The 27,740-nt window shown below is 38.0% G+C and overlaps 1 protein-coding gene and 1 long non-coding RNA gene across 5 annotated transcripts in view; one reads left to right on the top strand and one right to left on the bottom strand.

The window, feature by feature from the left end:
- The window catches only part of LOC149704978 (cell adhesion molecule Dscam1-like), a 75,384-nt gene extending 56,544 nt beyond the window's left edge, over positions 1–18,840 (bottom strand). For all 3 annotated transcript variants that reach the window (XM_089865119.1, XM_089865118.1, XM_089865117.1), the window contains exons 1-2: positions 18,700–18,840; positions 8,461–8,778 (exon numbers count right to left, since the gene is read on the bottom strand). In XM_089865119.1, coding sequence (XP_089721245.1) covers positions 8,461–8,778; positions 18,700–18,778 — 397 coding nt within the window. In that variant the 5' untranslated portion in view covers positions 18,779–18,840. The remainder of the gene's footprint in view (positions 1–8,460; positions 8,779–18,699) is intronic.
- Positions 18,841–25,557: 6,717 nt separating this feature from the next.
- On the top strand, positions 25,558–27,085 carry LOC149704979 (uncharacterized). 2 transcript variants are annotated; one of them, XR_016381478.1, is made up of 3 exons: positions 25,558–25,725; positions 25,797–26,014; positions 26,106–27,085. It is a non-coding gene; the product is annotated as an uncharacterized LOC149704979 (long non-coding RNA). The 2 variants fall into 2 exon arrangements; XR_016381477.1 differs by having other exon boundaries at positions 25,558–26,014.
- Positions 27,086–27,740: the final 655 nt, after the last annotated feature.

Consider the following 27,740-nt stretch of genomic DNA (forward strand, 5'->3'; position numbering starts at 1 on the left):
CTTGATGAGATCATCGTGATTTTGAGCCCGTGCAACCACTTTTATATTTTTATTTTAACTTCCTTCCATCTCGCCAAAAATAATCTTATACAACTCTGGGAGCATTCCCGAGTATAAAGGGATGATAATACCCTACTGGATAAGTAATTACATCTATTAAAATTCCTCAAAATACAGTTTTTCAGTTAAATTTGTATACTTTTTTTATATTTTAATATAAATTGTTTTGTAGGATGTCAAAATGAAAGCGGAATAATTTATTTGGCCAGGGTCTTCTTAGAAATTAAGGCGACTTCTGTTGTTATGTCGTGTAGTAAATGTAAAAGCTAACGAAGCGACGTAAGGGAATGGATTAACATTAATAATAGCGTTAAGATTATAGAAAATGAGGCGAAAGTCTTTTGAAGACGACGACATCTCGAATTAAAACTACAGGGGGCTTTTCCTTTCGCTTTAATTAATTTAATATTCTAGTAAATAATGAGAATAACTTAAAGCAGCGACAAAATTCGCAGTACAATAAAACCGGATGAAATTAAGACATTTTTCCAAAATTTTATTATTTTTTTTCTAGACTTTATGTCTTGCTGTTCCCACTGGGTTTTGACCTTACTTAAAGCCTGGAAATCTGGTTGCGTCTGTCCTTTGAAAAATATACAATGGGGATGTAATGTTTTCCATCCTAAAGTTTTCAGTGGGCTCAATTTTAGTTTGTAGGCCTAGTAAGATGCTAAGTTACTAGGAATTTTCCCCAGCGTTCTATTGATCTTAGTTTGTCGTAACAAGGAGCGAGGGAAAGCATTTTCGTCGTCAGCTTGGGGAATAATTGGCCCAAACGTACCACGCACGGACAATTTCCTTTATTAAGCTCCGCGTGTAGGGTTAGGCGTTTTTGCGATAAAAGCCAAAGGGTGCCTCGAATGTAAGAGTCTACTATAATGGTAGGTAAGGCCACCGAGGCCAGCCTCCCCGTCGAGGCTGCGTGAGCGGGTTTTAAGGGCATTAGGGAATCAACCGCCGCCACCGCCACACTCTGAGGGGTCAGCGCTAGACTGCAAAAATCTACATTCGCGACACGACCCCCGCATTCCGGACCTTAGGTGAAATGACCCTTAAGAATCTTTAAAGGTAGAATGACCACCATGTAGTAAGTTAGAACCGGGTAGGTATTAAGATTAAATATTGTGAGAAGTGCCCACTACCTTCAAACAATTCGATAACCCAGTGGGAGCCGAAATTACCCGTAGCATTGAGGTGTTTCTTTATGTGGTACAATAGGTAAGACCATCAACACAAGTTTGCAAATCAATGGTCGCTCTGCCATTCTCTATGATTTGTTCTGTCGCAGTTATGAAGTGCTGCTATGAAAGGTAGTATATTTACAACCACTGTTTGAAATAGAACACTCCTTACGTTTCAAGAACCGCTGATCTACCCACAAACCTTAGAGTACACCTATACCTAAGTCCGAAAGAACTTGATGCGAAATTCTTTTGGTCTCATCGTACCATCATCTCCATTAAACAAAAGACTCGAGGGAAATACATCTCCTCCTCAGCATCCCTGCAGTAGATCCCTTAGCTATTGACTATAGATGGTTCTTTCTTCGCATCAAAGGAACCCGAGGAATCTTTTCTTAGTCTCAATCCAGAGGGGAGATAAAGAGAGAAATGAAAAGGAAAGACGATCGTCTCTAAACCGTTCTCTAACTTAGATAAAAAGAGGACGATTCTGCAACTCGACACGAAACTAAACTGAATAGAGAGATCTCTGTACTTCGGTTGGTTAGACGTATACCTGACATACATGGCTCTGAGTGTATTCGGCTCTCCCCTTTGAACAGTGATGGAATTCTTAAAGCATGCACTCGGAAAAGGTTTCAGATGTAGAAATCGGGGTAAAGCTACGTAACGGTACAGCTATTACCCTATAAAGTTCAGGTTGAAAGCGAAATTTAGTGTTCACCAAGCACAGTATGATGCCTTGACGTTCACGTAAATGTGGACCATACTGCCAAAGATAAGGCAACTAACTTTACCATTATGTACTTATCTTCTGAAGATCATACTACGATGATGACGAACTATAGGATGCAATCCATGCATCTACCTTTTCACTTTTCTTTTTATTCTACTTCGTAGCGACATATAGTGACTTTAGAATTATTTATAAAAGGTTTCGTCTTTCGAGTCCTAGAAAGTATTACATTAAGCCAGGCATGTCAGTTATCTAAATTCAAAGGGATGGATAAGTTACTTAAGTACTATAAAGTGCACGTAAAAAAAGGACCATGGTTGAGTTCCAGAAGAAGATCTCTAGGGAAAATATAGGTCAAAATTTCGATCCTCGGATTCTACTTTCCATCATCTTAGGATATGTACAGGGTGTTGCGCGTTATTGATGTCTGTAACGTAGCCCTGTTGCCTAGAGCAATGGCGACGCACGCGCTACCTGCTTTATTAGATGCTTAATTTTTACATTTGAAATGGTCGAAACCATATGGTTGTCGATACCAGTACATCATTGACGTCTAACCTAATACCCTGTACGTCGTGTTGAACGCGGATTTCCTAAGGTATTATGGCATGCGTTGCTCGATCCGACCTAGATGTTTCCGAGGGAATTTCTTCTTGGATCTTCCAGAAGAAAGAGGAATAAAGAGAGCTCTCGGAATATATCTGTAGATAGAGAAAAAGAAAGCGAGGAAGCTCGGACGATCTCGTATTTCACGGTTGGCTTAGCGTCTTGGACTCTGCCTTTCCATGCCTCGCTCGCGTATTATTCTAAGACGATTTTCTCTTCCCTGCCTTCAGTCCCGTAGCCATTTCTTCGGGCTTCTTGCTGTATGGCTTGACGATGACTGCCATTCGAGCCATTTGATGGCTCATTTAGCCCGTGATCTTCTTCTCTTCTCTATTCGGATTTATTGGCACGTGTTTGGGCTGAACAATAAAAACAATTGCGGGCAACAGATGTCGTTTTCCGCCCTACCATCTTCCAACTAACTTCCATCTTAAAAGCTCGTATCTAGAAGTATATCTCTCTAACTACCGTAACTTCAGAGATCATTTCGTACTAGGATTGTTTATATTTATTAAATATAGAGGGTATAATATTCTAACTACGTGTGAAGTTAGGTCTAGCTGCAAAGCATATAATTTTGGTGAGTATAATTCTAATGCGCTTGATTTCTTAGTTAAATTAATTGCTATTAATGAATATTGTAATTTCAGGCGTGGTTTTCTTATAAATTAAATTGCAAAGCTGTTAGATAGTTTTATCTAACTGAATATTTCCGAAAAAGATAAGAACATTATTGCAGACTTCGTGTCTTGGACATCCAATGTTTGTTGCTTCATGCCAAGACTATTACCGTCTCAGCATACTTAGTTTTCTTTAGCTAACGGTCCTATATATTCTATAGCATTCTTTTCCTCGTTTCTTTTATAAGACTAAAGCCTGAATAGAAGGTTCAACTTCATCTTATAACGGTTTTCAAAAGCGTGGTATGGTGTACAATCATTGTTCTGTTTTCTTTTTTTTTCTTTCTAAAATCAAACTTCTATTAGAAACCCGACCCCTATATACAGATAGCTAAAGTACGTTTCCTTTTTCTCTTATTTTCTTTTATGTTTAAAGAAGTTTTCCTTTAAGTCTTTTAAATCCTGTTTTGCTCGTCAAAACGAATCCAGTTGTGGCTTGGCCTGGAATCCAGGTATAAGAAATATAAACCACAAGGTTTTTCTTGGTACATTGATCTTCTTTAAGAAGTCTAAACAATGCGTAGGATGTTTACCGCAGTTAGTTTGTCACGTGACCAAGCTTTGATTGACAACATAGATTATAATTCGTCTTTCAAACAATATTCTTATAAGGATTATTTCACTCCTTGTCTGCGCTATGTAAGGATGATACTTCGAGATGTGGGCGGAGACTCTAGTAAACTCACGACGCTTGGGCCATGATGACGTCAATAAACAAGGTACAAACTCCTATCATTACCTAATTATCATCTTAACACCTTAGATATTTTCTGCGCAAGTGTTTCCACTTGATATCCAAGATTTAAATCTTATTAAAGTTCAAAACCCTCCATGCAAAATAAATTTCTTAATTCTCGTGAAACCTCAAGTAAAATTTAGCTACCCAATTTCTTTTATTCTTTCATGCATGGCTATTTTCGCCGGTTAAGACCCCGGGATTATAGTTTTAACTTTATTAAAACAGGAAAACGTCAGTATCTTCTATATAATCTCTAGCTAATTAGGCAAGCACACCTGAGGGAATTTTCGAAAACAACCTCGGATTAATTTAAAATAAAAGAAGAAAAAAATTATAATTGTTCCATGGTTGGAGATTATAAGATTTAAAAGGTTGGAAGTGAGATGAAGATGCTCGAAAGAATGTTGCTAATTAGTTCTAGTTCGTAAATGGTTGAGAACGTCTTAAAAGAAAAGATCGAATACTTATCGCTAATCGGGGTTAGTTGGAAAACAACAGATTTGGCCCCCACTATAAAAAACAACGCACACACAAAGAACCAAGCTGCACCGGAAGAGGCAAACTCGCTGCTAATAAAAGAAGATAATAAAACAAGCTGGGTAATCCGTGTTTATATCTTCACCGATTTCGTTTTGTTGTAGTTTGAATTTTAAATTCGTTTACGCCGATGATTCTGTACTAGTACCTCTCGCAGCTTCTTCAACATATAACCCAGACGAATTTGTCAGTGTGTGGTTCTAAAATACGGGGATAAAACGATATTAAGCCTTGGGAAGCATTTTCTATAAGACCCTAAGATAAGAAGTTAAATAAAGCCTGCTGTATAATCCTTTTTCCAAGGAAAAGCCCATACTATACAGGCCTATTTTATATCCTCTCAGATTCCGTAGTTCATTTCAACTCCAGTTTACATTAAAACAGTAACCGAGGCTAGATTAAGTTTGTACACGAGTATATTGAACTCTCCGTTTGATAGCTTGATTGCGCGGCGAATTTTCTCTCAATTCTACGATCTTAGCTTCTTAGGCCTTGGTTCTTTTTTTCTTTTCTAGCTTACCCGATTCCGGGTTATTTTCTGTTTCCTATAGCTTTATTTCTCCTTTTGCCTCATCCTACGTCCCAAAAGGACACTGAAATCGTCCCTAATGTAGCAAAACGAGACCTCTATCCGAGTTACCAATTTTGGTGTTGCGAATTGCTGCTAAAAAACCATGGCACTACTAAATAAAGAAATAAGATGGGTAAGCTTACAAGATAAGCACCTAAAAAAGAAATTCATAATGATTTCATTAATAACTAATCGTTCTCATTGTCTTGCCTCTATGGTTGCCTGCAAAATAGATGTTTATCTTCGAGGATGTCTTGAACTTTGACAAACATGATGATTCAGCTAGGTAAGTACCATATCAACACTCCATAAAACCGTTATTTTAAGAGAGATTAAATTACTCAGTTACTAGATAAATGGTAGGGTAGGGGTTTCCTAATCGAAATCCGCTTCTAAATTATAAAATATTTAATTCTAGTTAAGTTTAAGCTTTTCTACAATTTTATTAATGAACCTGCCCTTACGACTAACACTCTCTGGAGATTCCTAACTACTTTACTGGAATTTTCGTTTCCTTTGGCGGAAAGGCGTTGTAAGCTGGGCAGTCCATGCACCTCTGTATAAGGGATTGATGATAAGGTGATTAGATGCTTTCTCTGGCCGGTACTACGGCAACGATGGGGAAAATAGTACTCATCATTTCGCGACCAACTTGGCTCGGGGAAGTTGCCATAGTCATCGCGAATATGAGTAAGGAAAGGCGCCACGTTAGGCTTAGCTATATATGAATAAGGGGGTTGTTCTACCGTATCTATATTTGTTTCTGATAGCTATAAGGGTTCCTTATTTTCCCGGGCTAAGGGTTCTCTATCGAGGAGTTCTCCCTCGATGAACGAAATTTGTCCAATCCTCATCCCTCTTTTACGCAAACAAATCATACACGCTTGGAAAAATCTTCGTCATCATTTCGGGTTGCTTTTCCCTTCGCCTTTACTATTCCATTTCTATGTATGTACAAGGATATATACAGGGTGTTCCATAAAGGGTGGTAAGATACCGAAGTACAGTCGGTTCTAAAATAAATCAATTTTGAGTGGAAAATTTTCAATAATATTTTTAAACAAAGAATACCTTAGGCAAGTGTTGACTGGATTGATTTATGGATGACCCCTTAAATTTAAGTAATAAATTGAAAGACGATGCTAATATATTTAAGGGGGCATCCGTAAAAGTCTAATCATAACTTGTTTATGGTGTACCTTACTGCAAAATGTTATTGAACTTCCATTTTTGACTCAAAATCTCAAATAGAACCCATTGTACTTCGCTTCTGCCACATTTTTTATAGCACCCTGTATATAAGTTCGCCGGTTTTATCCATGATCACGACTTTCTCCGACTCTCCATTTAATTTGAACGGTTTAAGCGTAAAATGTCGTAAGTTTAAAAAAAATAGTGAAATATTCTATGGGTTTGTTTTTAAATAGAAATGGGGGCGAGCTGTAGTTTACGATCACGTGATAGTGTATGAGATCACCTGACTTGTTTTTCCAATATACGACATTTTACTCTTAACCAATGATCACTATTTCTTCTAGAAGAGGAAGTCGCGTACAAATCCCTAAAATTTCCAGGGTTCAATCCTTAAAATCCCTGCAAAGGTCTCTTTCTTCGTCTGGTCCGCCGCTGATGAATTACCTATTTGGCTCAAATGGTCACGGAGAAAACCAGGGAGAGAATGGATTGGATGAGGGAAGCTGGGGAAGACCAAGAGCAAGGATAAATGCGGGTAAAGTATGGAGCAGAGGGTTTCGCGCGGGAATCATTCGAGTTTTAAATGCTAGCTAGCTTGGAAATGTATCCGGGACACCGCCCCGGCTAAAGTTAGGTTATATTAGGAAAATAGAGCCAGGATGAACCCTGGAACAGGAAACGTGGGAAACAGGAGCTGAGACGGAAGAACAGGAAGATAATGGTTCTTCGAAGTAATGATTAAAAAAATCCTTACAGGGAATTGTACAACTAATTTTGTTGTAAGTTTCACTGAGTTGACACTCAATTCAATTTTAATTGAAAATACAATGCGTGGATGCCATCTTTTAGGGGTAAAACTAGCCAGGTTATTCCTATGGCCCCTGCAGAAATGTTTATACTGCTGCACATTCATATCCAAGGGGAAGCTACCCACCAAGCAGGTGTAATGTTTTTCTATTTCCAAGGGAACCGAATTGTAAATTTCAATTTCATCATTTTGTCCTTAATTTTACTCTAATTTAGGCCTCTTTTTACTGAGAGATATTGGTAGCATTTTCTCGTATTAAACCTGATTTTCCAAACCATTTAAATCAAATAGCTATAGTACGACGTTCGAGTTTTAAAAATTCCATTTAAAATATATATTACTTCTCCATGGCTTATTTGGGAATTAAAAATGATGGCGTTCATTCTCGCGCGTTCTAAAATTAAGAGAAAATAGAAACTTGATTCATTTCCACAACGCAACACAACGTACGTAACGCGATACAACTCGCATCTTTCGAAATTTAAATGGCTCGCAGGAAACTTACTTTAAGAAAGCGAAGAACATTACCCCCCGAACTATCTTATCGATTGCTTCTAATTTCCTAAAAGGGGGACCAGAGTGAAATTCGGGAAAAGGGAGCGTAGTGTAATGAGGTGAAATGTGGTGGTTCCATCCCAATCCCTTTTCAGATATTCATTAATTCAAGAAGAGACAGCCATATGTTGCGATTTTGGATGAAATTAAAACCATGCCATTTTCTAAAGGAAATATCCTCGTCTAATACGATACAGGATGCTAAGAGATATAATTAATTACGTAGATTTTACTAAGATATGGACCGATGTATTTTAGAAACTTATATTACGAATTCGCCTATAACGTCAGCGTATTGGTGTGGAGTTATGGCCTGTTGGTGTAAGGTGGACCTTTATTGCAAATTCGATGTTAATTCAAGGGTTTTATAAACCCAATACTATAGGGGGATAAGAAAACTGATCCGGTGCTTTGTCGATACATAAGCCATTAGCAAGGAAAATTAGGATTTTAGTATATCAAGGTCGTTCTTAATTTAATTTCAGTAATGCTCGAAGCTTGGGTATGGTTGTCCCTAGAGCTCATGGTTAACTTAACTTAGTTTTTCTTTAGCTTTGTTTTGTTTTGCTACCTCGTTTTTGTACGTTTCTGTTTGTTTATTGCCTCTCCCTCTTTGAACTTTCCCATTGTCACTACTATCGTGTACCATAGAGGGGGTCGTACCCAAGCCCTTCAATAAATAAGTATTCCCTTAAAGTTACTGTACTTGGATGTCAAAAATATTTTAAACGTCAGCATCTTGATCCCCGTGACCTTTCAAGCTCATATGACTAGTATTATTAAACGTACTAACCTCCTCTAACGTGGACATCCCGGCTAACGATGGTCCCTACTTCATTTTCGGCTTGGCATACGTAAATGGCCGCGTGAATGTCCTGACGATATTGTTTCGGGTTGAAAGACCACAAGACCAGGGTGCCATTGGCGAGAGTTTGTCTCAAACCGGGAACGTCTTCGGCTGGCATCCCGTCTTTGAGTCTCCAACCTACTCTGGGACTCGGTGTTCCGTAAGCCAAGCAATCCACCGTCACACCCGTTGTGTTCAAGAAACTTAGATGGTTTGGTGGTTCAGTCATAAAAACTGGACCCAACTTCCGTTGGTTTGGGTTGCCTGAAAAACATAATGATAAAGAGAAATATTACTTATCAAAGTTTATTACGGAATTATAAGCAAAGGTGGATAGAATAAGAAAAAGTGAGGTATGCTTTGAGGCATCATTATCATAGATTTCGTAGCGCAACCTGGTGGTAAATATTATTTTGTCTTCTCTCGTGTTCATACGCAAGTGTTTCCCCGATAATACCGCGTGAGGGCTTTGTTATTATTATTATTTTTTTTTTTTTTTGCTTTGAGGCATCACACGTCATTTCACTTTCTCTGATTTCAAATTTGCATTAGTTTAGGAGTTTTTCATCTCCTAACGATTGTAATTGGTAACATGAGGAGATATGCGTATAAATAAATAGTCGATACGCCATATCACGGTATAATTTTGCCCATCGAGCAGAAAGGGTAAAAAAATGTGCATCTTTTTATGGTCGTTTTTAAATATAAATGAAACCGGTTTTAATGTTAGCGGGGAAAAGTTTTGTAGTCGTTTAAACTTTGGAGCGTAAAAACGTGTCATCCAGCGCATATCCTCTTTCCCTTGAAATGTCCTTCCCGGTGAAAAAAAGTGGTCACTAAGGCTAGCCCATCTTCAAAAAACTGCGTAACAGGGCTTTAAAAAAGCCCGTTGGTTCCGTCAACGTAAAAATCCGCCATGGTAAAGAAAAATTTCAGTTTCCCCTAAATGATGGTCATAAATAAGGATGGATTTTTATCATCTCTTGCCTTCTCTTTTTGCTACCTTCTTGTATCTTTAATAGATGAACAAGTGGAAATGGTGTGGAGATTTGATCAAATTATATTTTTGACTCAGAATCAACCATAGAACGCGCTGTATTTCGGTCCTATAACCATTTTGGAGCCCAAAAGCTGGTACATTATATTACTTCCTCCACTTCTCTTAAATTTTACTCTTATCACTTGCTCGCCTATTAAACAAAACGCGTAGGCCATTCCACTCCTCCCTCTAAAATGATCGAATCGAGAAATTGGGCCTTAAAACTCTGCTATTAATCCATGTCCTAGATTATTAAGAGCGATATCCTTTTATTAAGAGAATTGCTGTGGTGCTAAGCCTCGGTTTCACTCTCTTTTCCAAACTAAATGTCGGGGTAAAAGAAGAAAAGAAATTTGAAAAAGGGTTGGTATGTAAAATGCTTTTTAAGTTCGGATAATTAGTGGCCCATATTAAGAGCATGCAAAAGACTGACGGACGGAGAGACTAGAGGGGGAGGGGGTGTAAGAAGTAAAAATGAAAATTTTCTCGTTCTAACCATTAAGATGATTCAAAAAGGAGTGGTGAACGTATAGTCCATCATAGACTCGAAATGGCTCTATTCTACTATGGAATAATGCGTTTATCGAACGGGGATTTTATGCATTTTAAGATTGCAACTACAGATTTCTTCTTTCGTCTCTATTCCTTTAGAAAACCAATCTCTACCGACTTAAAGGGAAGATGACACGACTTCAATTTGATTTGTTTCGGTTTAGTTACAGATTTTGGCCATACCCTTATCATAATCTCGTAAAATTGGCTAAATATTTTGCAATCAAATTCGTCTATTGTTTAGCAGAATTACAACAAACGGATCTAGATGATCTTCATATTGGATTTAATTGAAACCATTTATTTGTGAGTTAATAGTTAAAAACAAAGAGTGAAAATCCACCAAACCTTTTTTTAGACGATACGATGCCCCTTACCAATTTAGTTCGTTTGATGGAATAGGCTAAAATAGGCTTTGGATCTATACAAGATGAAGAATTTTGGTTCAGCGCCTAGAGCTAGCTAGCGAGCGAGCGTTGGCAATGGAAAGCGCTATTAGTCTTACTAAAGAGAAATTTCTTTCTTTCTCGGTCCTCAATTTTGAGCTGAAAGAGAAAAAAACCGTAGTCGTCCATCAAGGACCACGAAAACGAATTAGAAACTTTCTCTTTTCTCGGGTGTAGTTGAGGAAGGGGTGTCCTAATCATTACTAGCGGAAAATATATGAAGAAGTTGGTGATCCTTGAACAGAGCTTCGACCAATACCCTCGGAGTATCCCCGGAATCGCTTAAGCCCGCCGCAAATCCAAACGAACGTGGCGTTTAGACCATACCAATCCATCCATTTCGTCTCTGGTAGACCGGAAGTTCATTAGGTGATGTAAAACTCGATGTCAGTTGCAGGGAGAAGAAATAGCTTAAGCAGGCCTTTGCTAACACCGTGAAATAATGTACAACTTAACGGTAATTAAATGTATAATACGCTAAGATAAGGATAGATCAACTTGTTCTGAAGTATCCGAAGCGTCTCTAGGATAGACGCGTTTTATGTTAGAGTCGCTCAGAGCTGACCACGTGAGACATTTTTAATTGGGGATTAGGCTTAAAAAGTGACACTCTAGATTTCTAGCCAAGGCTTATCGCCAAAGAATCTTTCTGACTTGCGCGATGCGAAACGTCACAGATTGCGCTGCTGCGGTTATATTTTCTCTGTGAGTGGCTTTGTTCTGATTTGAAATACCTTGACTCAAACTACAATCAATGAACTTCTGTAAAAACAAGCTTTGCAAAATAGTTTCAGCTAAAGTATTTGATCTCTTTATTTCGCTATTTGTCTTCGGTAGATTGCACTTGACCAAAGTTGAACAGTGTGCTTCTTTCCTCATTTGGTAAATTCCTTGATAGATTACGCGCGCCCTTAAATGTTTGCAATGACCCTTTGACGTAATTATCTTATCGCTATACCTCTTCTTTTAAGAGTCAGAACTCTGGTTGGTTTTAAGAGATAAACAGGGAAATCCTCCGTCTATGTCATACCCTGCTTTTCCACTTTCCAACGATACTGAACTGTGACGGTTGTTGCAATCAGGACTATAGAGGAATAACCAAATTACCAAAACGTTAGCGTTCTCTCATCATCCCAATCCAAGAATAAAATTGATATTTTTCTTATGTAATTTTTTTTTAATATTTTTGAATGGTGATTGTATTTTTAGACCGGGGGGCTGTTTCTTTTTGCTGAATGCGACTCGTCTTTTTTCTCTCTCTTTTTGAAAAGGAAAATTGCAAAAATAAAAAAAACGAAAAACATTTCTGGAACCAAATATTCAAAGAACTGCAGGCGATTTTGAATAGATTATAATGGTTCCATAAAATTTCAAATTCTCTTTCATTTTATGCTGGCAGCTATATTCCAATTTCCTCGTTAATATTTATTTTATTCTCTCTGTATTCGTGATTGTTTACCTAACGCTAAAATTAATTACCCGAAAGAAGTCATTGAAGCATTAATTGTCGAAGTACATAAACAAAATGATTTTAAATTATCAAATTACATAATTTTCATTTGGTAGAAAAATAATTATTTATTCTAAATTATACAATATTATTCAATAGGAAAATTTTATATAGTCCAAATTTCGCGGAACTTTGGGGAAACGGCTTCCTAACCCTAGTCCAGTGATCGAACAAACAAACGCAAAGTGTTTTTGGCACAAAATATATCATTTAAATTGCGTCCGTCGCTGTATGCGGATATTTCTCGCTATACCAAATATATAAATAGATATTTTTCGTTTATAAAAAGTATTTTTTTATCTCCTTCTGCCTTTCGAAGCGGCTAGTTCTAGCCTATCTGGTAAAATCCATTTGTTTGTGGATAAAACGTTCTGGCGTTAACTTCCATTTCATTTCTCAGTTACGATTGGTCGGCTTTACTCGGCGGTGACAGAACTGCCAGCTAAGTACGAAAATAATATATATTTTTTCGCACTGTTATTTTTATATCATTTCAACCATATTTTCTCGTGAAAGGTTTAGACTAAAAAAAAAAATAGGAGAGAGAGAAATCTTTCCGAATGCCGGCCAAAACCCAACCTGTGAAAGGAACTACATCCCTCGGAATGTTAGAGGTTTATGAGATATTGAAATGATACTGTGGATAGAAATGATCCCTTAATACTTCAATACCGTAATATTAATAGTTACGTTTGATCTAAAGCTACATCATAAACGCAACTAATCTCTAGGTCTAAATAGATATAATAATGCGCACGTCTAAAATTGAAAATATTAAGAATAAACATTTAGGCAAACCTCGGTCAGTATCGGGACATGTCGTTTCTGCTCACACTCTGTATCCAAACACATTCTGCGCAGGCGCGGAAAAGCGAGATGGAAGGCACAGTTTTACCCCCGCACCTATCCCTCTTAAATTCACCGAAATGTGGTAGTGCCAACGACGTCATCGCAGTTGCAGGCGCGCTCTTGTAGACTAGCATCAAAATCGAGAAAACTTTAACCCCAAAATGTACGTATCTTCTTTTAAAGTTAGATCTATTCAATGCCTTTGTATTGCCTTGTCAATCTTGTTACTTTTTACTACAAGGGACGCGAGAACGCTCTTAAAAAAAGTGCTTCCTCTGTCGAGGCCTTGGTATAAAAAAATGTATATTTTTTCCTACCCAAAAAAAATTACAAGTTTTTTCTTCCCTTTCACGGAAAACGATAGAAAAACGAAACAAATGATCCCATCTTGATAAATGTCCCGTATTTAGCGAAACCGAGTTTTTCGCGATACATGCCTGTTATTCCGGGCTATTTCTACCCCCCTTCCTCTCCTCCTTCTATAAGAAGCAGTGCCCGTTCCAGAACCTATAGATCCTTGCAGTATGATTAGAAAATGCTATAGTATTCAGAGAAAAATTTATATAATAAAAAATATCTGTATGTCCAGAATAGGACCTATCAAAGTTTTAAACGCGATATATTAAGTATGCCCTAAAACTTTCTCTCTCAGCAGCTGAGATCAAAGAGAGTTTATTTTAGAGTAAGTATATCGCCATAAGTCTGCGTGCTAAAGTCTACAGCATTCTGGAAAACCAGAAATAATAGACCCTTTTATTATAATATGGTGGACTGGCATCTTCGAAGCATTATCTAACGTCTTTGGAGCGACATACAGGATGTTTCGTCACCCATTTCGGAAAGGGTATGTTAGTTTACAAAATTTGGGAGGAACATTATTTAATTTCGAATTTTTATCAAAGTCCACTTGTTCAAAATACTCTCTGGTGTTCAAGAAAATTTTTAAACACAACTTCTTAATGACTTACGATCTTAAACTTACGATTTAAAATTAAGAGGAAATATTTGAATATTTCATATTTCTTAATGGATGCGCTTTTAAAGCGTATATTTAAGTTTAAAGATACAGTATTTTATAATTGGATACAGTCTAGTTCCTTATTAATAACTTTTAAAATGAGTCGACCCTTTTTCTGAAATGGAAATTAGTTGAAGTTAATGCACGTAATATGATACGGTTTTAGTGGAAAAGTTTAAAAACTATACACTTTTTTATATATAAAAAAAATTCAGAAGAAAATATTTCCTGATCGTGGATTCCATATTGAGTTTTTAGGGGACTTGTAACTTTGTAAAATCTATTTAGTTCGTCCACTAGGAAAGAAGTAATAGCGTTTAACTTAGCGATAAGGGTAGATACAAACGCTACTCCCCAGCCTTGGACTCTATTTCTTATTAGACAATGAATAACTGACTGTAGCTCGGACTTCGATTATTTATTTTTTTTCCACAAAGTTCTTTTTCATTTCATATAGAAATTATTTTTCGCTTAGAGAGAATGATGGAAGACTTTTAGTTTTCTAGGAGGATTATTCTCAAAGGAGTCTGTGTTGCAGCTGGCAACCTTGAAGCTTTGGCCTTATTCGTAAGGTTATCATGATTTCCCCCTCCATCCCACATAGCTATAACGGTCACGTGACTCGACCTCCCTAAAAGAGACGCACGGTAAAGCATTTATTTTCTATTTTTCCAGTTTAGACACCTTAGTTAAGACTCATTTTGCTTTATCCTCCTAGATTCTTTCGACTTCTAAGACGTGTTTTCATTTCCCAAGATTGTTGATTGAATTTTCTCCGCAAGCGCTTTTCTTTAATTCAATTGCATTGTGAAAACACATCTTAATTTTTGGATAACTTTTAAGACTTAGGAAGCGTTATTGATTTTGGAATTATAATAAGAAGGTTCAACTTAAAATTAAGTTATTTTTAACCATTACAAAGTGAATTTGTCTCTAAGCCGATTTCCTCTTAAGGTCGATGAATCTAGAAATTGACTTTTTAACCCTAATCGAACATGGGGGATTTGGTAAATAGTACTTTCTTCAAGGTTGTTAACTGCTAAACATCAGTTGCCGAGGGACTTTATTCTTCAGGGAAAGGGCTAGTACCGTACTTTTTTTTAGAATCGAAGAAGAACTCTTGGATAGAGGAGAACACAGTTTGAATTCATCGATGTTTAGGGGACTGGTACAATGTTCTCCAATATCGACTTCATGGATGCGTGGTTCCGGGGGTTTAGGGTCAGGGGTTGGGGACTGTATCGGGCAGGGATGGATGAGTTCTCCTCTCGTGTCGCCCCGATCTTTAAGCTGGCTTGGACTCATCTTTGGGTCTCATTACTAGGCGAGCGTGTGATGATATCCATGGTAATTGTAGCAAAATTTGCTTGATATTGACACAATCCATAAAACAACATGACCCCCATTGACCCCTCTATCGCCTCTTTAAGATAAGGAGTATATTGGGATGGAATCAAAACTCGAGGGTATTTGGTAGCGGCAGTGAAAGAGTCCAGCCTAGCTTCATTGGGGTCCATTCTACAGATTGTATAGTTAAACGACTAACCTATAGAGAAAAGCTTCAGGCTATTTTCTATTTCAGGCCCAAACCGAAATGAGAGAGAGAGTTGAATGGGAGTCCATTATCTAAAGTAAACCATTTCGTGGAGCTGTCGAAAATTCAAATTGCATAATGCAATTCCCCACTATAGTCTATGGAAATTCTTTCCACGTGTTTTTCGATACGACGCCTATTTTGTGATGTCAGCTGCTACGGTAGATGAAACGAGATGACTCTACCAAGGCCCATTCTACTTCACAGACGTAAACCTAGTCTGAGAATGGGGTCTTTACTTCGTTTTATAAACTTCTGGTAAATCTTGCTGTATGCAGAGAAGAACGGTCCGGTTGTTTGGAAAAGCATGGAGCAGGGAAAGGATAAAGTGGGGGTGGGAGTAAGAGAAGCAGATCGATACCTTTAGTCCACTATGTTTTATGCTGAAGGAGAAAAGGTAGCTTAGGTAGAGGGGGTTGCCAAATAAGGTGAAAGGGGGGAAATAGAAATATTGACATCATTAAATTAAAGGCGAGCGAGCGAGCGAGCGAGCGGGTTTGGGGAAAATCTAGCCGAGCATCGAAGCAACTCCACCACCAAAACCTCCTCACACTCTCTTCCCTCCTACCAAGAAAAATCTTCGAAATTGATGGCACGCGGTTCGCGAAAGCATTCCCGAAGGATTTCCCAAAATATCCTGAAGGTTTACAAAATACTATCAAAGTATTATCAAGAGTGGATAAAGAAAGAGTATGCCTTATTTGTTACTTAAAATCTAAAACCATCTGAAACCTGTCGGAAACGTTACGCCGATAAGATATAGTTAGATAAACTTTTTGGATTGTTGACTTTACCACCCTAAAGCCGTGTTTCACGCCTTTGAACCTAGATACCTAGGTTTTATCGGATAGAGTGCTCAAAGTCTTTCACGTATAACGCTTTGCTGGAAATCTATTTTTAAACGTTTTAACCACACTAGTTTTTCATACATTTTGATTTCAAAGCGATTGAAATTATTTTTTATAACCAGGTTTGAGAAACGTATGCTCCTGTAAGTTCCCCTCGAGTTTTTACACTCGCGAAATGTCTCGCGAGGGATTATGGTTCAGTATTTATAATCAACATCGGACTATGAGGTCTATGTCAGCAATTAAGTTAGGGTTTATCTGAGAAGCAGACGACGTTGGGGTTAAAGATCTACTGGACGACGATAGTACCAGCTGACACGCAGTCTCCAATAAATTAAACTGATTGCACGAACATCGTCATTAATATTTAAGTAATATTCAAAAATTAAAAATACAAAAATTTTCCGAGCCTCGAAGCATTTTTTCAAACCACTCAAGTGAAAAGACAACACTATACTTGTAACCTGTGTTTCTCATTATTAATTCCATTGGTATAGGGGGTTTTTCAAAATTCAATTTCCAATTCCAGTATATGGTTTCTTTAAGTATTCGAGCGGCATTCCAGGAAGCAAACAAACAGTGAAGCGGGGTGGGTTTGCATATAAGGGATTGGACGAAGGGGGGTGAGGTATCCAAAAATACATCGGCATTAGTCGATTGGCTGGATTCGCGAGATTTTCTCTTATTTCTTCCCCCCTTGGTCCCCTTTCTTCCGCAACTTTACCCTTTTTAAACGAATCTAGGTGGAATTGCCAAGAGCATCCCTGGCTGGGCTTGGAGGATGGTAAGGGAGAATAAAAAATAAAAAAAGATAAAAATTTCCTCCGGCAGCTTTTGGTGTGTGGACTTTAGTGGCTATAGATCTCGCCGGAATGTAATAGAAAAGTGATTTGGTTGCCAAGCAACGCGCCGGAAACTGCGAGAGTGGATTTGGCCGGGTCGTCCGTCTCTACAACCCAGTCACCCCCTCCTCTTGTATCTCCTCTTAATATCTAGGCCAGTCGTTATGTTGCAATTGAGAGAAGTGAGCGAACGTAAAAAAATAGACCAATAGATCTTTTCGAGATAAGTCACGTGCTAAAGTATAATAGACCATTTTTAAAAAGGGAGAGTCCGCTTGATTTGGGGTTAAGATGGAACATCTGGATGGTATTTCGATGCAAAGACGATAGATAAGGCTTTAATGTTACCAGTGCACCCAAGTCCTTTTATTTTTAGCTTTATCTAACGTCTTTGAAATTAACATACTGGATGTTCTCTCATAAGAAAACAAGCTTGTCAAATACAACTTCACCGACTTTGAAAAGGGTATCTTGCCTGAACTGGAAATAGATCCTGCCCACTTCTCTGGAAATCTAACACTGATCCTTGCTTGGTTTATCTTCAAACTGAAACTGGCTGGTGGTGTTCTTTACCCTTCTATCCCGTTTCATTCGTCGATCTAGAAGCTAGGGAACTATATTTGGGTTTTCACCACAACCCTGGGCAAGAAGAAACTTATTGAAGAAGCCGGCTGCAATTTGTAAGGGCGCCACTCCAGCCCAGCAGCTCCCGAAGTCTCTCTTAGGCCTAGCCCCTCCTTCTTCTAACCATTCTGCAACCAAACTCAGTTCTTCCCACCTACTACTGGTAACTCTCTCTCTCTCTCTCTCTCTCGACTTTCATAACGACGGCCTACTTCGATCGAAACGAGATTGGAAAAATATCGTTCCCAGCTTTTTTCGTACTGGCCGTACCATAGATATGTACCAGAAATATAGAGAAATTTCAAACTCAAAATGAATAGGGAAATTATTTAGAGTGAAACGGGGAATTCTTTTTGAGCCCCTTTGATACAAGGGTATGGATGCAGCTGTAAATTTAGGTAGGCTTATATTACTATATATTTTCCATATCTATGATGCATAGTCATCTTCCAGTAAACCTACACACGTTTTTCGTATTTCTTTACTTTTGGATACATTTTTTTTTTTCAGGACGTTTTTTTCGTGGATATAAAAAACTAGCGTCCGTCGATTCTACCATCAAATCGAAGTGTAGCCTAGCTTGCGCGCGTATTCTAAAATAAGAAAAACCGCGCCTTCGAGGTAAAACTATATTATATATAAGTGTGTACCGAAAATGTAACTCCCAAAGTTAAGGTAAAAAAAATCGCAATTTTCAATTTTGATATATGCAAAAAAATATTGGATTGAAATCTTAAAAGAAAACTTTATAACAGACGCGAAGCTGGGATTTTACTTATTTAAACGTAATGTTTTATTTTTTATAGCTTTTGTAATTTTTTGTGACTTTCTAATGATTTTATGGGTAAAAAAATGTCTCTTACCTTGGACTACAGCCAGGACAATGGTCAGCCAGAGACGTGACCAGCCCGGAATGCGATAATAGCCAGTGTCCGATAACATGCCTTAGTAACGACGTTCTTACAATTTCTGGAAGCAATGTCCGGTCACTGAAGAAAGATGACCATTCAAACCACGGACCGGACCTCGAGTCTACAGTGACGAAATGAATCCTCCCATATGATATGATATGACTCGGGAAGCGGTACAACACAAAAACCGAAAGTTCCGTAAGTCGAAAAGTCTTTTATTATTTGTTATTTATTTTTTTAGTGGCCAAGGCTTATAGAAACGATGTAGTTTCGGTGGTTCTTTGGTTCAATTCGCGTGGTGCGGGCCAAAATCCTTGACCATTAGAGGGACAAGACGATGTTAACGTCCCAGTTGTCATGACGTCCCACCGTTTCCACAAAGCTGATGGAAAGGGATGTTACCAAATAATGGAGGTTCTTCGCGAATTGTCGATTATTTTTCCGTTTTGGTGGAGAGTTGGGTGGTGGTTTTCTGAGTGTCTTCCCGGTTGAACTTGGTAAATTCTGTAGTAACTGTCGTGTTCTTTAACTTTTTGGTCTCGGAGCACTCCGATGAGAGAGGCAAAGACATGTTCTCCTTCTTGTCCCGAGAAAAGAAATCAAAAGAAAAAGATTTTTACTTTACGTTCTTTTTCATTATGTAAGATTCTTTCTTCCCAATTTTTAGTTACGCCCCCAAAAAAATGGGGTTTTGTCATGAGTTATGAGATTATTATTGTTGAAGTGGATGTCGTTTACTTCGGTGTTATTGGTCTAAAGCTTCTAACCACCTAACATCTTGGTGAACCGAGTATTCTAAGGGATGTACCAGAACAAATGGATTAAAATAATATAGAAACATTCTGAAATTAATTACACCGTAGCTATTAGCTCAACAATTCTAATTACATTGACAAATTACCTACACGTAATCAATTAAAATACATCATTAATTTAGTAAGGAATTCGAAGAGTCTGAGAATTTGACTAATCTATCTAGCAAGTACTGACTGATGACTTAAAGGAGAACTAATTTTGCGTTTCGGGCTTTTTGGAATTCGAAACAATTAATAGAGTTAAACCCTCTTGTTTTTTTGGTCAGGAAATGTTATGGGAACGAGATTGATTAATGCGAGGGAAGACCTCTTTCTCGTTCTATATGAAAAGAATCCCAAAGTTCCTCCTCGGTTTGCGAGTGGCTCGAGTAAAAAGTGTTTTAAAACAATGATCTAGAAATAAGGAACCTAACGGGTTGGCTCTTCTAAAAGAAATCAGACAGTGTTTTCACGCAACTACTATAGACTAACGCTTACACTTTTCAAAACTTTTTACCCTTCCAGGCATTTTTCGAGACTCCTCAGACCGCCATATTCCTTTAAAAGAATGTTACACTAACTAAAAATGGTTTGGTTATAAGTTATATCATCCTGTGTTTGTTCTAGAAGCTTAGCGAAACTATTTATAAAAGTGGTTCAAATTTCTGACTGTTTCTGAGAGAAAAAGGCTAGCAGGTCATGATAACACGAATCATACGAAACCTACGCTCCACTTACTACCTCATTTTCCGTTATTTCTATTTGCATTTGATAGTACAGTCTGTTGATATACAATCATCTCAATGTTAAGGATCGCTTACATGGCATATTTCTCAGGTGTTTACCATCCTCGCTTGGATGGAGTACACTAAAGTATCTATAGATTCGTGTTAAGTACATGATTTACGCTTACTCTTCTAAACGAATATATTAGGTATAGTTGTAGTCAACGATCCGATACTTGTACGGAAACGAGAACTTCGATGAAAAGAAAGAGGTGAATGGCCAAAAATATGTTTAGTACGACTTCCATAAGAGTCCGTTCAGGGGCATAGAGGTAATAGATTCGCGAGTAACGATGGAAGAGGTATCGTCATTACTCTCTATCTCTTTCTTCCTGCAATCCAGCAATATTGCCTCTAGGTATACGAATGTTCTAGTTGTGGGTAAGTTTAGAACAAGATAGGATTTGTCCTTTTATGGACAAATTAAAAATGGATTTTTCGGTTACCGAATTTGCTGGCGTTCGCTGAATATCTATAGACTTAATCCAGAAGCGATACAAAACTATAAACTAATTCCAATGTTTAAGTCGTTTTCAACTTAATTTGGAATTACTTCTCCCTATTTTAATACTCCAAGATACTAGGGTAGTAGGCGAGGTATCGATTGGACAGCAACGCGTCAGCTATATTTCGGGCATTATCAGCGTGTCGCTTTCATTTGACCCGCAGCGATTTCGCTCCTTTGCCCTGGCACACTATCTTTGCATCAAAATTGCGGGCTGCTCCCTGGAATACACCACTACCGCGCTAACGTGTACTCTCTCTCTCTTCAATTCCACCTAGCTAGAATATATCTGTCTCAGTGATTTTATACTGGGCTATAGAAGGAAGTACTACATAAGTCTAGAAGTCCAAACTCTAACCGAAATTTAAGGTTAAAAATATCGTAAGTTCAAATTCAATAGAGAGGTTTCTTTCAAAAGGAAACCCCTGCGCATAAAGGGAATTAAGAATAGTTGGTTCACGTCGAAAGCGGAGAATTATTGCTTTACCAAGTAAAGTTGGTTGGGAACGCTTTCAAAGTTGGACTACCATTATTTTCAGTACATCACAACATGGAGATTTTTTTCTTGTTGTTGGAAGGCTTACAACATAACACTATAAATTTGAAAAGAGACCAGTTACGCCGTTTTACCTTGGTGCAGTTGGCGCTATTAGAAAAGACCTTTCTTCGAAGACGCAACATTTTTGGCTGACAATATTCACGGGCTTTAAAAATGCCAAAAACATTTTTAAAGAATGCCAGTTTCCTCTGTTATATTCTTTCCCAAACCTTTCGCTTCTTTTCAAAACTAAGTTATACCGCGTTTCAGCGATACTTCAAACCACAATCAAAGGCTACGGTGACCCTTATACGTCTCTTATATCAGTCTTTTGCCACGTTGAAATTTTAAGTAAGCGCGTTCCCGGAGAAACCTACATTCTAACACTTTCATTCGCGAAATTTTAGCGCCTAAGCCTTTGTTATTAAATATCATAAGCTAAGAAACAAAATATTAAAAAGGAGAAGTTGAAGTATATTGTGTAAAGGCCACGCGGAATGATACACCATTATTAAACCTCATAGAAGTAAAAGTAATCGGGAAAAATGACATTGAATAGAAATATACAGACACCCTAAACAAGTTATAATTGTAATGTTTTACAGATGATCCCATAATTTAATTAGCATTGTCTTTCAGTTTCTTATTTAAATTTAATCGTAACTTGAAACCATCACAGAAATACATTTTCAGCCCAAAATCCACTGTACTTCAGTCCTACCAGAACACCCTGTATATAATAAAATACAACTTTACCTTTTCAAATACAATTTCCACTAAATAATGATAAAATAACATTTTACCATCCCTTTAAATACCATATTTCATACCATACCCATCTTCTTCTCATATATATATACTGTACTCTTTCGCCTTTCGAAATTAAATTATAACTTAAGAAATTGTTATAAGAATAATAAAAGTAGATTCTGAAGTCCTCCTCTATTCGCCGAGAAAACTTTCAGAAACTTCTCCAATTTTAATTTTAGAGAAGGAGGTTGGTCGCGCGTTTGGCAACTCTTAAGAACCTGGTTTTTTTTTTAAATTTGAATATCCTTTATTCTCAGTAAATTAAATTCGGTTAGGACAGTGTCATCCACCGTCTGTGTCTGTGACACGGAATCATTGCATTTTCTAAATTATTTATTTATTTTTGAATGCGTCGTACAAGAGGGAGTTATTGTTTACCGAGTGCTTAATTAGTTTTATAATTGATTAACTTTCAAAATTATTATAAGGAATATTTAGAGACTATATGCTCCTGTTAGCGGTGTTTTCTCTGAACATTGGTGTATCGCGGGTGAAACATTTCTACAGGGGCTATGGCAAAATACATAGGGTAGTTTCAGCCTGTAGGCGATATTTCCATCTAAACATATTTTATTAAATGTAGCTATAATTCTAAATTAGTAAAGATAATTTATTTCAATTGTTTAGCTTTTGCGCGTAGGTATTATATTGTTACTATCTTATTTATGGGTTTGAAAAGGGTGCCGGCTTTAAGCTTCCGTTCTCAAATTGTCAAAACGTTGGGTTTTGGGGCCAAAATGCAATTAGAGATTGGGACAATTCTACAATAGAAATATAGGGGGAGGGGGGGTCGCTCAATTTTGGCTTTATCAATATTTGAAAAGGCTGTTTAGAGAATAGAACGCGTAGGATGATATATAATGGACATGTGCTCAAATATACTTGATAAAATAGGAAAATCAGATGTTATGTTAGTATGAAACGAAGTGGCGTTGTTTGACCCATTTTTCGAGCACGATTTTTCAAGATGGCAACACTAGATGGGGTGGAGAAATGGTTGGCGCTTCCGCGTCCCGGGTTCGATCCCGAACTGTGGTACCGGACGGAAAACCCTCTATGCAATGCAATCGTGGAAGGAGAAAATGGTTGGATTTGCATCTGGTACTAAAACCCTGTTTCTAATATATTGTCGAGAAGAGATTCAAATGCTACAAAGGAGTCCTTGCTCTGGAAGATAAATGATAGAAAATGAAGACTGAATTTTAAAACTTAATCCCCAATGATATTTTAAGAGTGGAAAATGTTCGGGCTCCAGCGACTGGGATAAAGGTCACGTGGGAAATCAAAACTTAGCGGTTATCCGCGACCCTAAATTATTCCAGAGGATAGGAATGTGAGAGTATGAAGTTTATCATTTTACACCGTAACATCGCTCTGGGGCTAAAAACTAAGAGGTTTGACTCGTGTATATTGGAAACACTGAGATTCTAGCACAATTAAAATTGCAAATTTATTCTGTGTTTGGAATTTACTGAAACCTCCCGGATATGGTTGTAAAATAGAAAATTTACAAGTTTGGAATATTACCTATATTCATTATTTATGGTCTGATTTTGGTTGGCGTAATTTGTTTTACGCGAGGGGAGAGTCACTCTTTAATCCGTCACCCGTAATCGGGGTCCAGGGAATCTGAGAGTGATAAGCCCCTCGTCTCTGACTTAATATAGACACCTGAAACACGCGATTTCTTAACCCACTCCGAAGTAAAGATTTTCTTTCACTCTTTTTACATCTTCTCGTATGTTTCCTTTATATATTTTTATGCCCCAAGTTACTCTTTCCGCCAAAGACTCGGAGGTGGTCTCAAAAGGGATTATCTTTCGACGGTTTGCACTCGGAGGTGAACCGAGCCATACGCTAACGAAATACTCCAAAGGAAAGCGAAGGTCACAATCCCTTTTAAAGGTAAACGAGGGCGTGAGGAGGGGGGGGGGAAAGAGGATCGAGATCTCGGGTCGACTCTAGAGATGGAGAAGCGCGCTTCTATATGGCCTAAAGGACGAAAGAGGTCGAAGAGAGAAGGATGGGTATGGAACGATGGTTCGCAAAGGCGAGTTTGCTCCATCAAGACAACCTTAATTAACTGTCAAGAACAGTTCGAAATTAAATATGCGCCCTATAATCCCCAACGTTCCTCTCATCTACAAGACTTAAGTACTGTACATTCTGCCTCTTTCTTTATTGAAAATTTGACAATTCTGGATTAAAGGCGAACAATCTTGATGCTCCTAATCAACCAACCTTAGTTACTCCGTGGCCCTGCGTGTTAAGGACAGGATCCCATTTTCATTAGGTTGGTAGGAAACCGGGAAAGGGATCATTATAATACTTTGGGAAGCGAGTATCAATTGGATTCGAACCACATTATTAGCGGATGACGGTTAAAGATAGAAACTTAAATTTAAAAATAGGCTTAAAGGGTTGCGAAATCTGTTATGTAGGGGCGTATATTTTGAAGTAGTAGTTTTACGACTCGGCGAATAGATTCAAAGGAAATGTTGATGGCAATTCCCAATATGCTCTGATAATGCTAAGAGCTCTATTTGATGGAAGATAAGCTTGATATAGACTCCGCCTCTACATAACAGATTGTACATTCCTTTAACTGTATTTCGGTCAAACTGGTAGTAACTTCACGCTATTAACATTTATTGAAATGTAATTTTGCAGTGACAATATAAGTTTCAAAGGATTTCCCATCCAAGAATTTAGGTCATGTGACGCGTTTCTCAGAACGTATCTCCTAAGCATGCCTGTAGCGGTAGTCACTACCATTATGCCCATATCCTGATTGTCAGGTCGGAATACTAATCCCTGCTCTAATCCGAAAGCAAACGTAACCGTCGTATCTCGAATATGGCTCTAAGCTTTTGAAAATGTCAAATGATCGTGCCGGTTTCTCTATCGCGAGGTTTATTTCGGCCATAAAATTGACGGGAACAAATGTGTGTCCGGCTTCGTCCATAAGTCGACAAGTTTATCACTCTCCAACCCAAACTGGCGAATACGAAAGGGGATTTGCGCTTAAGTCGTGTCCTTTGAAAAGTCTGACGTATAACGTCGCTATCTCAGACTGATACCGAAGGAGCTGTAGAATTCATGCACTCGCGGGAGAATGACCGCGATTTTGAAAAGGGCGCCAAAAATACCGAAAGAAAAGGAGAAAACTGCGTGAGCTGTCACGCGCTGTAGGTTAGATGACCCGGGATGGCATGAAGGTGACAAAAAATCTCTTACCGTGAACCTCTGGGGCCTGAAGTGTGGTCACTCTGGTCCGAAGGGGTTGCGCAAACTGTGTCTAAAGAAATAAGCCGCTCTCCTGAGCTATGGCGGCGCGGAGGCCGCGTTTTCTACTTCCGCTCGGTACTCCAGCTCGAAAGCCTCTGACTCTGAGAGGATTTTGGCCCGGAGGAGAGTGGTAAACTTGGAAGGAAGCTGAAGAGGCAACGCCAACGCCACTAGGCGTCCACGATCGAGAGAAAATGATGAGGACATCGGCGCAGACTCTGTTACTCGCTTCAGAGTTACTCTTGCTCTGCCGGTATGGTACGCCCTTTCCCAATTTATTATCATTCCGTTTACTCACGTTTACCTGATACACGATTTCTACTCTCTAGTTATGCCGATATGATTAGTTAGGGAAAGGACAGTTGAAGCAATGATAAAGCGCATCATATTGGTGCATTTTAAACATATCCTATACTTGTTTATTAAAATTAAAATTGAACTGTTCCTTATATTAGAAAAACGAAAATTACATAAATATTTTTTGTCGGTGCTCTACCACGGATAAACTTTAATAGAGAAATCTTCAAGCTAAAAGTTAAAAAAACTGGTAAATATCTGCTTTATAATTTTGCTCGCTGAGTGTGTACTTAACTAGGAACTTAAATGTCTCCTATATTAAATTCTATCATACTAAATAGTTTGTGGACCGTGTTTTGTTTTCTCGTGGCTAACCTTCCACTCCAGTATCTTCGGTACTCTAGGATTTCTAAACATATATTACTCCACAGCGCGAACAGCCAGCGAGAGCAGGCTTGGAAATAAGGTTTATTTCTGAACTAGTCCTCCGGACCAGTGACCCCTGGGGTACGTTCAGTAACGAAAATCTCAAAGAAATCGCTGTTTTCTTGATGTTTGGTTGATGGGCTCGAGACGTCACAGTGACATAAAAGGTTGTTGAACGGAAAAGTCACATTTTGAAGTTAGCGCTGTTTTCGAAAATGGGGTTGGGGAAATGTCTTACTGGCCCTCAAAACGTTACGAAGCGCAAATGGTTTTGTCCACTATTAATGAACTCGCAAATAATGAAATTGTTTAAGAAAATTATGTCCATTTGAATGGTAGAAGTAGTTTTGTAAAGAAAACGAATACAATTACTGTTGGAATAGCATTATTGGAATGTAATTTTTAAATCCCGCGCCTACAACAGTCAAGCGCTACGTCACGCCATCAAAAAAACCATATCGATTACATGGTTTTTCTGATGAGCAAGCGCTGAGCATCATGACGTCAAAACCGGAAACGCGAAAAAGCGTACAGTAGTGAAAATCTGGCATCGCTTAGTAAGCGCTGCCATCAAAGAGGGTTACTGAACGTACCCCTGATGTCTTAAATATGAAACTGGTCCCGGGACCAGTGACCCTTCCCCTATTTATTTTTCTACTGGTCCCATTACTTGTGGTCGTTCTCTTCTAAAAAAATCTCTCTCGGCTTAGGGTTGTATACACAACTGGACTCATGGAGTCGAAATTTATGTTAAAATGAAAATAATTAAAGAGGTCCCCATATCAATTTTTAATAAAAGTAGGAATTAATAAACTAGTCATTGGGACCAGTGACCCTCACGTTTTGAATAAAAAAGTGGTCCAAGCTATTAATAAACTGGTTTTTGACCTGTAAACCTGTCTTATTTCCTAGCCTGAGCGAGAGTCCAGTATCTTCGGTACTCTAGGATTTCTAAACATAGCGCGAACCAAGGTTAGTAAAGTATAAAATCGCTATAATAGGTTTGCTCAATCAAGGTCAAAAGCTTATCTTTTTTAAAGATTGTTCATTGGCTGTTAGTTTTGACGTCACTGAGAGACCCAAAAAACAAACGGCTCGATGATTTTGAATTTGTGATGGCTGGTTGATTGGATTTAGAGTAAAGATAGAGTGCCAATTTTATTGAATTGTAAGTTTTTAACTCTTGAAATTGATCTGTAGATTATCTTAATTAGGTTTTTAAACGTTACATCCGTTGAGTTCTTATAAATTTAAAGTTAAAAGTAGCGCAATGGGCAAGGCTTATGGTAAAGACTTTGGGTATGGTTTTGGACGTTTGGCGTTTGGGTAATAACAAAAGTAGATAAATTGGTAATAATTTCTGTTGAAGAACTTTAAGAAGTTGTGCCATTATGATAATTTCTGTCAGAACTTTCTCTATACGGTTGTAATTTAATAGATTATAATTATTTTCTATTTAGGGAAGGTGTAAATTGGTAAATAATGCCGGGAACAAGATGTGCAGTTGCCGTGTGTAACAATAGTCTGCTTAAAACCAAAAATAATAAGTC

Source organism: Phalangium opilio, unplaced genomic scaffold, assembly GCF_054372755.1.
Source record: "Phalangium opilio isolate 3A_F unplaced genomic scaffold, DU_Popi_V2 ptg000014l_1, whole genome shotgun sequence".
Taxonomy (NCBI): Eukaryota; Metazoa; Arthropoda; class Arachnida; order Opiliones; family Phalangiidae; genus Phalangium; species Phalangium opilio.